General features: G+C 54.4%; 1 protein-coding gene across 6 annotated transcripts in view; it reads left to right on the top strand.

The window, feature by feature from the left end:
• The window catches only part of ANKS1A (ankyrin repeat and sterile alpha motif domain containing 1A), a 168,107-nt gene that overhangs the window by 148,121 nt on the left and 7,653 nt on the right, over nucleotides 1–12,333 (top strand). For all 6 annotated transcript variants that reach the window (XM_055571653.1, XM_055571656.1, XM_055571651.1 and 3 more), the window contains 3 exons: nucleotides 10,581–10,679; nucleotides 11,470–11,622; nucleotides 11,740–11,847. In XM_055571653.1, the coding sequence (XP_055427628.1) occupies nucleotides 10,581–10,679; nucleotides 11,470–11,622; nucleotides 11,740–11,847 (360 nt within the window). The remainder of the gene's footprint in view (nucleotides 1–10,580; nucleotides 10,680–11,469; nucleotides 11,623–11,739; nucleotides 11,848–12,333) is intronic.

Genomic DNA, 12,333 nt, shown 5'->3' with positions numbered 1-12,333 from the left:
AGTTCCATTTGTCTCAACCACAAATCTTGTCCACAGGAAATGGGCTTTTTCAGAGAAGGGAGGAAATGCATTTAATCAGCACAGAAAGAAGGTAATCGGTGGTTGGCGAGTGTGCACTCAAGCGGGCTGCTGCAGGTCCGATATCTGGAACTCGGCCTGACGTCCCCTCACTGGAGTGTCGTGGAGTCAGTGGCGGCGCTCCTTCTGCGGGGTCGGGTGGACGTTTAGAAAGGTTCTCAGGACTGTCTGACGTGCAGGAACATTCACCTTGGAGTGCTGAGTGAAGAAACTGAGACACAAAAATCCGTGTGCAACATGTTCTTAATTTTCAAAATAGGAAGCATATCGAAGTGCAGGGAGTAAGCCAAAAATGTATTCTACTGTTCGTTATCTCAGGGGGATTATGGCTTTGTTTCCTTTTTGAGAGTGAAATAGATTTTCTGCGTTTCCTACAAGGAACGGCTCTGAAATCAGCTAAGCTGTTGCTGTAGGCATCCTAACGAATTTGATTCTAGCTGGGAGAACACGCACACACAGCACTGGTAACAGCGGCGAGTACTAAGTGCTGGGCACGGAGGAGACGCCTCGCTCACCCAGGGTTCACTGCCTGCCGGGCACCAAGCTGGCGCCCAGCCCTGAGGCGGGTGCCCATCAAGTTACAAACAGGGCCCTGGGCCCAGAGGGTGGAGGCACTGCCAGGAAGTGGCAGAGCCGGGATGCTCACCCAGAGCTGTCTGACTTTGAACCCCTACATTCCCCATGCCGTCCTGGGGTTTTGTAGAGGCTGCAAGAGCTGGAAAGGCTCTAGGGAGAGGCCCCCACTGTCTGTGGTGGGCTCGAGGCCAGCTTGAGGGCAGAAACGGGCAGGACCCAGAGGGCAGTGAGGGGGGCTGGGCCTGATGTTGAGGGGCCTCAAAAGCCACTCTCTGGGGGGCCCCCACGATCTCTGAGTTCTGGGTATAGGGGGCGGGATCCTGTGGTTATGCCTTTGCCAGGCAGGGCACCGGGGAGTCAAGATGCCCACTGGACAGCATGGTGGAGTGGGGAGTGGGCACGTGGCAACTGATCGAGGCTGGGAGTTTGGACAAGCAGAAAACGGGAAGGAGTCAGCAGCAGCTCAGGCTGGGCTGGAAACGGAGGCTGAGAGGCAGGCCTGTGCCTCTCTGGGGCAGTGCTGGGGCGGCCTCGTGCGCCTCCTGTTGGTTTATTTCTCCCCTCTGCCCGTGTTTTCCTGATGTGCTAGATGGTGCCACATGTAGGGGAGAGATGGCAGGTGAGCAGGACCAGCCCCTGTGAGTGCTCAAGGCACGAACTTGGCCAGGGGCTCCTTCTGTACTGGCTTCTGTGAAGCTTCCCAGCCAGGTTCCCAGACCCTTGAGCCCCTCTTCTTGCTGTACCCCCGGATCAGCCTCACTGTTCACCCCAGAAGCCAGGCTGTGCCCTTGGGTTCCCGCCCAGGCTCCCCCCACGGCTCTTCATCCCCTCTGACGTCCCTGCCTTTGCCTCTCCCTGCCCTGCTGTCAGGCTGCCTCCCCGCCTCGCCATCTCTCCAGCCAGCGCTTGGGGAGCTGATGGCTCTGGGGCGGGGACGTTTCTGTGCCCCCGTGTGTAGCAGGGCCCAAGAGGGAGAGTTTCCTCACCTGGGTCATTGGAGGGGTATGGAGCTAAGGCTTTGGAAGGAATCCGTTCAGTTCAGTTCAGTTGCTCAGTCCTGTCCGACTCTGCGACACCATGGACTGCAGCAGGCAGGCCTCCCTGTCCATCACCAACTCCCGGAGCTTACTCCTTTGGAAGGAATATTCTTAGACAAGTGTGGATCCTGCCTCCTGTGCTAACTCAGTTCTGTGGTCACTTAAGAACTTAGCTCCTCGGTATCCCAGGGGCTGCTGCTTCCTTGTCTTGGCGGAGCCCTTGAGCCTTGAGACCAGAGCCAGGTTCCCTTTGGGCCCCTTCCCAGCGCTTGTGCTCTCTTGCTCCCCCAGAATTACCCAGAGGGCCAGCAGTTGGAGTCACTTAGTATCCAGCTCTGCATGCCCCCGTGTGGCACTGGCCTCTCCCGTCCCCTTCATAGTGGAATTTGAGAGCTGTCTTCATGTCTGTTAATTTAACCAAGTGCCCTGAGGATGGAGTTGGAGTGGTGAACACATCCTGTCCTGTAGCTTCCAGGTCCGGGATCTCGGGGTGAGCAGCTGCTGGGGGCTGTGTCTGGCATCTCAGCACGTCTCTGTGTTCGGCTAGTCGACCCCCAGGGTGCATGTGCAGGAGTGCAGCGGGCAGAGCAGTAGGGCCCGTGTGTCCCTGGCAGACATCAGCTATGACTCAGGTGTCCCTGAGGCCCGTCTCGACTCCCAGGCTCCGTGGACAGCACACCCAGGACCCCGGGAGTGTCGCTTGCTCAAGGCTGCTCCTCAAGCAGAAGCCAGGTCTCCTGGGCCCAGAGCAATACCCTCGCCTCGCACTCTGGTGCCCGGCAGCCCCCTCTCCCAGGCAGATGCCATGGCTGGACCACAGGTGGAGCCAGCAGGCTCAGCCAGCGTGAGGCGCCGTCTGGGCCGCAGACCATTCTGTCCGCACTCTGTCAGAGCCAGTCTACAAGAGGCTGGGGTAGGAGCTGGTGGGGCTCAGGCCCTGGGGACCTCCACCCTCAGGGAAGCTCCAGGGCCTCGGGCAGCTGGCTGAGGCCATAGTTGAGGAAACTGGACAGGGAAAAGCTTAGGAGAAAACATGGGGCCTAATCACCTGCCCTGAGAAGCAGCTGGGAGTCAGGAGATCTGGGTTTCCTCCAGGTCCCTTGCATGATTTCAGGCAGGTTACTCTGTACCCCCGCCCCATCCCTGTCCCACAGAATCTCATTTGACTGCTTCCTCCTTCTTTCTGCACGTAAGCTCTGAAGACAGCACAGCATTAGCTGTGGTCACCCAGAGCAGCCACTGAGACTTTCAATGGCCGAGTGTGAGAACATGAGGTGGGAAGGTGGCGGAAGCAGAGATCAGCTTTGTCTTCAGACACACGAGGTGAAGCCTGCTTTGGGTGGTCTTGGATCCAGGCCCCTTGACTCTCACTGACCTGGGTCTGCAGTGGTGACTTGAAGTGCTTATGGCATCTTGACATCAGATAAGGCCTTGGCAAGGCAGACATTCAGGGGCGATGGGCAGCAGATGGGCAGGAGGAGACTGCGCCTGGATCAGAGAGAAGGGGGGCCCCGGGGGCCTTCCTGGGAGAACAGGGCCATCAGGGGTGTGGCTTCCCTCCACCAGGGAGGAGAGCCATCCCTGACAGCCCTCCCCCGAGACTGACCGGGGGAGACGGCCTCTGGCCTCCGGATCTAGGAGCTGGTAGCTTTTGCGCTTCGTCCTCATCTTAGAACTGGTTGCTCCTGGTCACCCTTGGTGTTCTGTGTCTCCAGCTGAGGACAGGGCTGGGCAGGGTGGAATGGGGGTCAAGGCTGAGCTGCTCCTGCTGCCGAGGATGGCGAGCTTTTTGTAGGGCACCCATGAGCTGGGGACGGTGTCAGTCTGGGAAGTCTTGTGACCACACCCCAGGAAGGCAGGGGCCGGTGAGGCCAGGCAGCGGCGAACAGGTGCACACAGGAAGAGCTGCGGAGTGCTGGTTCCTGCCAGCAGGTCAGCGCTCAGTGCCAGGAATTCATTACTTAACCTGCACAGGCTGGTGGCTTTGTTCCTGTTTATAGAGTTCTGACTTTGTAAGGGACTTGAACCCCGTTCTTCTTTGGCTGCACTGGGTCTTGTTGCTCTGTGTGGGCTTTTCTAGTAGCAGTGAGAGGGGGCTCCTCTCGAGTTTCGGTGTGTGGGCCTCTCGTTGCAGTGGCTTCGCGTGTGGAGCTTGGCCTCTAGGGCGTGGGCTTCAGGAGTTGCGGCGCACAGGTTTAGTTTGTCTGCGGCACGTGAGATCTTCATTCCTGGACCAGGGATCGCGCTGCACGGTGGATTCCCAACTACTTGGACCACCAGGGAAGCCCAGAACCCAGGTCTTACTCTTTTACACCACAGCTGCCTTGCCCAGTGGGTAGAGCACAGGAAGCCCTCAACCCCTGGATGAGTGGACACATGATGCTTCAGGGAGCATGGCTTCTATTTTCCATCATTATTCAGACTCGTAGGCCACAGACGTGAGCAGCAGAGCCCTGTCCATCTTTGCTTCCTCCTCTTCTCCCAGTGGTCCTCCCCACTCTCCCTGGGCCAGCCCCCTGCTCCCCGAGCTCCCTGGGTCTGGGGCTGTGGTTTGGGGAAGACGTGTGCTCTCCTCGCTCTCCCTCGTAGCCCACCCACCACCACGTGCCTGTGGCCACTCAGCCTAGGAAGGTGGTCCTGGCTCAGACCAGGGACCTGTCCTGTTCTGTGCTCAGCGACCTGCGCCCAGATGACTGTGCCCCCAACAGCCCTGCTGCTGTGGCCAGTAACGTGGTGGGTGACGTTTCGGGACGAATGCGCCCTGGAGAGCGCGCAGTCGTTGGGGGTCCATGGCAGACGGTTCAGTGTGCAAGCGTGTCAACATGTGAAAAGGCAGGTTAAGTAAATAATATATAGACCACAGTCCCAATTTTGCCAAAATATTGTCACTGAAAAGACTTCTCCTGAATGGTAAGCTTAGTCCCCCACCCCCACCAGAGGCAATGGATTTATAAGTGGCTTTTACATTTTTCTTTATACTTTTTTATTTTCAGAATTTTCAAAAATAAACTTACAACTTTTCTACTTAGAAAAAAATTTTTTCTCCTTTAATATGAGGGAGAGATTGAAGCAGGGCCCAGTGGAAATCTGCAAAGTCCTGGAAGGCAGAGAAAGCATAAGTATCACATTGAACCAGCCAGGGCCCAAGGAAGCGCTTAGCTACCCCCTTGATGCCCAGTGGCTCTGGAGGAGGCCAGGGGCCCCGATGATGTGGTCACTGACCTAGCTGCTCAGGTGTTAAGGAGCCTTCTTAGCGGCTCAGGCAGGCCCCACAGATCAGTACAGCCAGGGGTGTGGTGACTGTCAGCCGCTCAGCACACTCAGCCGGCTCTTCCCTCATCCTCCCATCTTCCCCTCCCCTAATTTGAGAAATCTGCTCCTGAGGTCTTCATCTGCATTCTGTGTGCATCAAAGCAAGCCCCCGACCCCTCACCCCAGCACACTTATCCTTCTGGAACAGCTCTTCCCACCGTCCCTGTTCCTCGAGGCCCAAGAAAGACTGGGGTGGGGCGGGGAGGGGGAGGAGCATCATTGCCAGGCTTTTCCCCGGAGGCCCAGTCAGGCTGGGGACAGTAGCTTGGTCTCATTCTTTCTCCCCCAAGAGAGGAGGTTTCAGCCTTTTTTTTTTTTTTTTTTTAATGACTCCTGGCAGGAGAAATGGCTGAATGATTGAGAAGAGAGAGAGGCCATACAGAATATGGAAATTAGGCTGGAGGGGGCGGGCCAAGTGGCGGGTCTCGAACCACTGCTGAGGGACAAAACCCCTCCCGAGGAATCCAGTCTCGTGCAGCTCTGCCCAGCGGGCCCTCTTCCCTCAGAGCTCACGGGCCTTTGTTGGAGCAGAGGTCAAGTCCTGCCAGGGCTGACACTGGCCTTGGTGGGGCAGGGGGACAGAGCCCAGGTGTGCCATCTCCCAGCCTGCCTTTCCACAGGCTGGCACGCTGCACGCACATGCCTCTCCAGGAGGATGCGCCAGGATGCTGCTCCCGCCTGTCCCCTCTCCCTTAGAGATGGAACCTAACCAAGCCAAGCGTCTGCAGTTCTGCTTCAGATTTCACTTAGACTTGGAAACTAATAAAATCTCAGGAAATCTCTGTTCACTGAAATGCTTACTAGGCCAGTGAGCCGTTCTGCTCGGTTAGCTCCCTAACTATTCACTCACTGGGAACTTGGAACGCGGACTGGCATATAGTCAGCTCTTGGTCAGCATTAGTGTGGCAGGAGGTGAACAAAGTAGGAGGTCCCCATTCCCCATAAACCTCCTTGTGAAAAGGTTTCTTCCTTAGCCAGGAGAGTGGAGTAACTTCCAGAATGTTTCCTGTCTTTGAGGATTTGGGGGCCTGATAGCCACCACACAAACTAATCCCACAGAATGTAGACATGGCAGGTTTAGGAGCTCAGGACCCTGCGCTGTGCCCAGGGCGTGCTCCGGCAGCTGTTTGCTCCGATTTTCCATCACGTCCTTTGTTTGGGACATCTGCCTCTTTCTCCTCAAAGCTGTATACGCCCCCATTCTCTTGCCTGGAGGTCTGGTTCATGACGGCCTTGTCTCCAGTTGGATCTAGTTTCCTGGTGGTCAGGCCTCAGTTCAGTATTAGCGGCACCCTAAATGTTTGTGAAGGCTTCTGAGGGAGCGTCAGGGCTGCAGTGGGTTTTCAGAGCATCGCTGCGGTGCTGCCCTCTCAGAGGCTCACTCTCCGGTCCTCGCTGAGGGGTCCTCATCGTCACGCAGAAAGCCTGCCCCCTCTCCCCCCACCGCTTTTCCCCACCAGCATACCCTAGACTTGGGCCCAGAGTAACGACAGGAACTCGGCGTGGCGACTCTTGGATTCAGGGGTGACTTGGAAGCTGGTCAGACTTGGAGTGGTGCCAGGGCCCAGAGGACACTCTGCAGGCCCAGGGATCACTAGGGTCCCAGCAGAGGGGTATACCCTGCAGCCTGAGCAGAGTAGTCCGGTTTCAGAGCTGTCTTGCTTACGGCCTGTCCTCTGTGAGGCCAGATTTCTGTCACCAGGCACAGGCTCTCGGGAGGCTCCCTCACCAGCAGTCACTGCAGCTTGGGCACACAGATGAAGCCACCAGGTAATGGTCTGCATGAGCTGGCCCGACTTACTAACCTTCTCTCTGTAAAGCGGGCATAAATAATATCCACCTCAACAGAATAAAAAGTCCAGAAAAAATCCTGGAAACAGGAATTTAGGACACATCAGAAGTCATTTCAGATTGGTGGAGAAAAGAGAGCTCATTCAAGAAATAGACCATCTGCTGCCTGGAAAAAAAATATTAAGTGGACCCTTAAACCTTATGTCAAAATAAATTTGAGGTAGATTAAAGATTGGATTGTAAAAAATGAAACTGTGAAGTTACAGGGGAAAAACTGTGGAAGAATTGTTTTAAAAATCCTGGAAAGGATTTTCTAAGCCTGATAAAACTTTAGAGAAGCTCCATGAGAAAAGTGGAAGTTCCAGTGCAAGCAGACAGGTTCTGCCTGAACAAAGCCAGCGTAACAGTTCAGAGACAGTGACAAACAGGAAAGACACATGCCCAGCTCTTCATAGTAAAGGGTTAATTTCCTCACTGTGTAAAGAGTTCCTGCAGATCAAGTGCAGGATAAAGTGATTCCTGAAGCAGCAGCTGTGGCTGCTCCCAGCACCCAGCCCAGAGCTGCACGGACACGAATGTTGGGCTGAACTCGGCCCCACAGGTCACTGGTGCTCTTTGGGCCTCAGCTCCCTGAGCTGTAAAATGGGGTAACAGTAGTCCCCATTACTCAGTAGTTCAGCAAGTGCAAAGCATGTCGCACATGGAGGGGGGCAGTAAGTGCTGTGTATGTACTTGACAGATAAAACGTGAAAGGATGCTTGAGCTCACCTACGAGCGGGCTGATCTTGTGTTAAGACGTGCAGTGAGAAGCCACTTCTAAACAGCTGCACTGACGAGAGTACAGATGTCTGTCAGCCTTCTAAACACACATACCCTTGCCCAAGCAGCTTCTTTTATACCCTTTTTTGAAAATTTAAAACTGAAACATAGTTGACATGTGATATTATATTAGTTTCAGGTGTACTACATAATGATTTGACACCTGGTACATTCTGAAATGATCACCACGTGAAGTTATTACAGTATTACTGACCATATTCCTTAGGCTGTATGTTATATCCCATGGCTTATTTATTCTGTAACTGGAAGTCTGTACCTCTTAATCCCCTTTACCCGTTCCCCTCCACCTCACCTGATTCCCCTCTGGCAACCACCTGTTCGTCCGCTTTATGAGTCTCTCTCCATTTTGGTTTGCTTGTTCATTTTTTAGATTCCATGTATAAGTGAGATCATACCCGTATTTGTCTGTTTCAGCATAATGCACTCTGGACCCGTCCACGCTGTCACAAATGCCAAGATGTCATTCTTTTTTTAAAGCATGGTTTCATGTATTTGGCTGTGCTGGTTGGTGGTTGTGGTGCACAGGCTTCTCCAGCTGTGGAAAGGGGGCTACTCTCTCCGTGTGGGGTACGGCCTGTGGGGCACCCGGCTGCAGTAGTCACGGTTCAAGGCCCCCAGTTGTGGCGCACAGGCTTGCTTGCCCTGCGGCATGTGGCGTCTTCCCAGACCAGGAATCAACCCTGTGTGCATTTGCAGGCGAATTCTTTTAACCGCTGAACCACCAGGGAAGTCCCATTCCTTTTTTTTTGGCTGAGTAGTATTCCTCTGTGTGTGTGACCACACTGTTCATCTGTCAGTGCACCTGTTTACAGTCTCACCAGCTGTGCATGCGAGTCCCCTTTTTTCCACATCCTTGCCAGTACTTCTTTGTTGTCTTTTTGATAATAGCCATTCTGATGGGGGTAAAGTGATATATCTCCTTGTGGTTTTAATTTGCATTTTCCTAACAATTAGTGATGTTGAGCATCTTTTCATGTGTCTCTCGGTCATCTGTATGTCATTAAAAAATGAGTAGAGGATCTGAATAGAAAATTTTCCAGTCAGGTTATTTGGTTTTTTAAATATTGATTATATGAGTTCTTTGTATATTTTGGATATTAACAACCTTTATATGATACATTGTTTGCAAATATCTTCTCCCATTCAGTAGATTGCCCTTTCATTTTGTTGATAGTTTCTTTCTGTCTGAAAGTTTTTCAGTTTGATATAGTCCAATTTGTTTATTTTTGCTTGTTTCCTTTGAGAAGACAGATCTAAAAAATATAGCTAAGTCTGATGTCAGAGTGTACTCCCTATGTTTTCTTCTGGGAGTTTTATGGTTTCAGGTCTTATATTTGAGTCTTTAATCCACTCAGGTTTCATTTTTGTATATGGTGTGAGAAAGTGGAACGACAGTTTTGATTATTTTGCAGGTAGCTGTCCAGTTTTCTGGACCATTTATTGAAGAGGCTGTCTTTTCCCACTGTATATTCTTGCCTCCTTTGCCGTAGATTACGTGACCATGTACGTGTGGCTTTATTTCTGGGTGCTGTATTCTGTCCCGTTGATCTATGCGTCTGTTTTTGTGCCATTGCCATATTGTTTTGATTACTGCAATTTTGTCGTATGGTCTGAAGACGGAGTGATACCTCCAGCTTTGTTCTTCTTTCTCGAGAATGGTTTGGCAGCAATCTCTCTTCTTGATAACCACCACAGAACGATGCACATAGAGGGGGTTTGTGCAGCACCACCTGTAAAAGCAGAAATTGGAAGCAGTCATCCTTCAACACAGAACTGGTGTAAAAATGTATAATATTCACAGTTTCATAAATTTATAATCATCCATGACCCTGGATGATTATGCAGCTTTAAAAGAAAGGACAGGTCTCCATACACTGATGCAAAGTGATCTCCTATATATACTAAGTAGTTACGAACAGTGTGTCAAGAATCGTGTTTATGCAGGAATAAAGTGTGCATGTGTGTAGGTGCCCAGCTGGGGTCTGGAGGGATATCCAGGAAAGTGGGAACCGTTGCTCCTGGGGGCTGGGGCTCTGTAGCTGAGAGACAGGCAGAACGCATGACTTTTCGTGTATCATAATCTGAAAAAAACCCTATCTTGTGACACCACTGTGAGTAACTAAAGACAGCACAATAGGGGTTAGGAGGGTGAGTGCAGTCAGACCCTCTCAGATCCTAGCTCCACCACGAGATGTGTGACTTCGGATGTGTTTCTGACCTCTGTGTGCCCAGTTTCCTTCTCTGTAAAATGAGGATGCAAACAGAACCTAACACAAGGTTGTGAGCCTGAAGTGGGCGAGTGCACGTGAAAGCTCCTCATCCCTGTCACGCAGCAGGGACGCGGCCCACGCCAGCCACCCTCCGTGTCGCCCTCCACTGCCCCTCCCTCCTCTCCTAGGCCGGTCTCCGCTTTGAGACTCCTCTCCTCCTTGAGACTCCTCTCCTCCTTGGGTGCCTGCCCCTGCCACCCACCCAGGGTGGCTGTTTTAACCTAAAATCACAAAATTGTATCTGTAAGGAACCTGGAAATTAATCCTGTTCTTCACCTTGGGGGAAGGGCCTCCCTTGGGGCTCAGCTGGTAAAGAATCTGCCTGCAGTGTGGGAGACCTGGGTCCATGGGGTTGCAAAGAGTCGGATACGATCACCTTGGGGAGTTGTCAGATCTGCCCCCCAGGTAAATGCACATGGGCTCAGGTGGGCGAGGGCCTGTGTGCTGCCTGCTGTGGCCCAGGTCCGTGCCCTGGAGCCGCTCAGGACAGGTGGGCAGCCGGGCAGCTTTGTCTTCCTGCTATACGAGGCCCTGTGTAGCCCATCCTGGCCTCGCAGGGCGCCCCGGGGCTCACACCCTCATGGTGCTGGTGGGCGAAGAACTTGGCAAGGGGCCATAACAGGCTGGCCTCACGGCCTCACGCAGGAGGCCCTCACGTTCTCCTTTCTGCTCTCAGGGGCCTAACGTGATGGAAGATCAGGACCTGCGGGAAATCGGCATCAGCGATGCGCAGCACAGGCGGAAGCTGCTCCAGGCCGCACGGTCCCTGCCCAAGGTACCACCCGCAGCGCCTCAGCCTCAGCAAGGGGCAGGGCGGGCTTTGGGGTTTGGGGGCCACCAAGAGGGGTCTGCCCCACCCTGGGAGCCCCACAGGGAGCACAGTGTCCTGTTCACCTCTTTGCCACGTTCCAAGGGCAGCAGAGCCCCAGGCACAGTGCACATGTAGTCCAGCCTCAGGAACACGTTGTCTGGCGTGGAGCCTGGTGCCCGCAGGCGTGGCCCATCACCTGGAGGCCAGGCCTTCCCTGAGGCCCGAGGCCCGAGGCCCGGGGTGTGGGGCAGCACAGGAAGCGGTCTTTGCTTGGGGGGCTGTGGGCGGTAGGCCTGAGCCTCTCTTCAGCTCTGCTGGCGCAGAGTCCCCTGGTCCCTTCTACTGCCAAGGTCTGAGAGCTCACAGACGAGTCCCAGCAGGGAGGCCAGCGCCCGCCCCACAGACGCACACCATCTCCTTGTCCCACCAGGTCCATGACCATCTCGGGCATAGAAGGGGCCTCACAGACCCTCCTCCCCATCTAGCCTCACCTGACAGGGCACCTGCCTTTCTCTCTGATTTCCCGCCTCAGCTGGGCCCTGATTCAGCAGACCTGGGGTGCCCGGGTGGTCCCAGGTGAGGCCAGAGACCAGAGCTGAGGTAGAGACGGCTGTGTGAGCCGAGGGACTGGGCTGCTGAGCTCATAGGCCCCTGTGGGTCCTCAGGCACCATCCCACTCCTACCCCAGCCTCCAGTGTGGTCTCCCGCGTCCCCGGGGTCCTTGTTAGCCCTGCCTCCTGTCCTCGCTGCACAGGTGAAGGCGCTGGGCTACGACGGGAACAGCCCCCCGTCAGTGCCCTCCTGGCTGGACTCGCTGGGGCTTCAGGACTACGTCCATTCCTTCCTGTCGAGTGGCTACAGCTCCATTGACGCTGTGAAGAACCTCTGGGAGCTGGAACTTGTCAACGTGAGTACAGTTCTCCTCAGGCCCGGCTGGTCAGTCCTGAGCCATGAGTGTCCCTGGCTGCCCTGTGGAGGGGCTGGGGGCCCAGTTGTCCCCTGACTGCTCCCCACCCCACCCCAGGTCCTGAAGGTGCACCTGCTCGGCCATCGCAAGCGCATCATCGCCTCCCTGGCGGACAGACCCTACGAGGAGCCGCCCCAGAAGCCCCCACGGTTCTCCCAGCTGAGAGTGAGTGGGGCGGGCGGAGAGGGAGGCGCGTGTGCTTTGTGCTGTCAGGAACTGAAAAGAATCCTTTAGGAGCTTCTCAGAGACTGTGTCACCTCTATAGGAAAGGAGCAGCTGAGCCAATCCCTCTCCTCCCAGTGTTGGGGTCAAGTGTTGGGGAAGTCAGGAAAACAAATATCCGAATCCCAAACGGCTAGGGCCGTGTCTGAATGTCACGTTCAGCTGTCTGGGGATTGGAGTCCCCTCGGGCGGTCTGACATGAGCTGGAGACAAAGCCTAGAACACGGCAGGGCTGGGCCTTCCTGAGCTTCTGAAGGAAATCCCTGTGATTTTTAAAATCTCACAGATGTTTTGTTGCTCAATGCTCCTCATTTCTGACTGAAAAGTAGGTTAGACTGTGAGCCTGTGGTTCAGGATGACTCTCCCCAGACCTGCAAGGCTGCTGGTGGGCAGTGGGTGGGCCTGGGCTAGAGTCTCAGCCTCAAAGTG

The sequence above is a fragment of the Bubalus kerabau genome, chromosome 3, assembly GCF_029407905.1.
Source record: "Bubalus kerabau isolate K-KA32 ecotype Philippines breed swamp buffalo chromosome 3, PCC_UOA_SB_1v2, whole genome shotgun sequence".
NCBI classification, from domain to species: Eukaryota; Metazoa; Chordata; class Mammalia; order Artiodactyla; family Bovidae; genus Bubalus; species Bubalus kerabau.
Note: the sequence above shows the minus strand (reverse complement) of the source record. Positions and strands in the feature narration are given on the sequence as shown.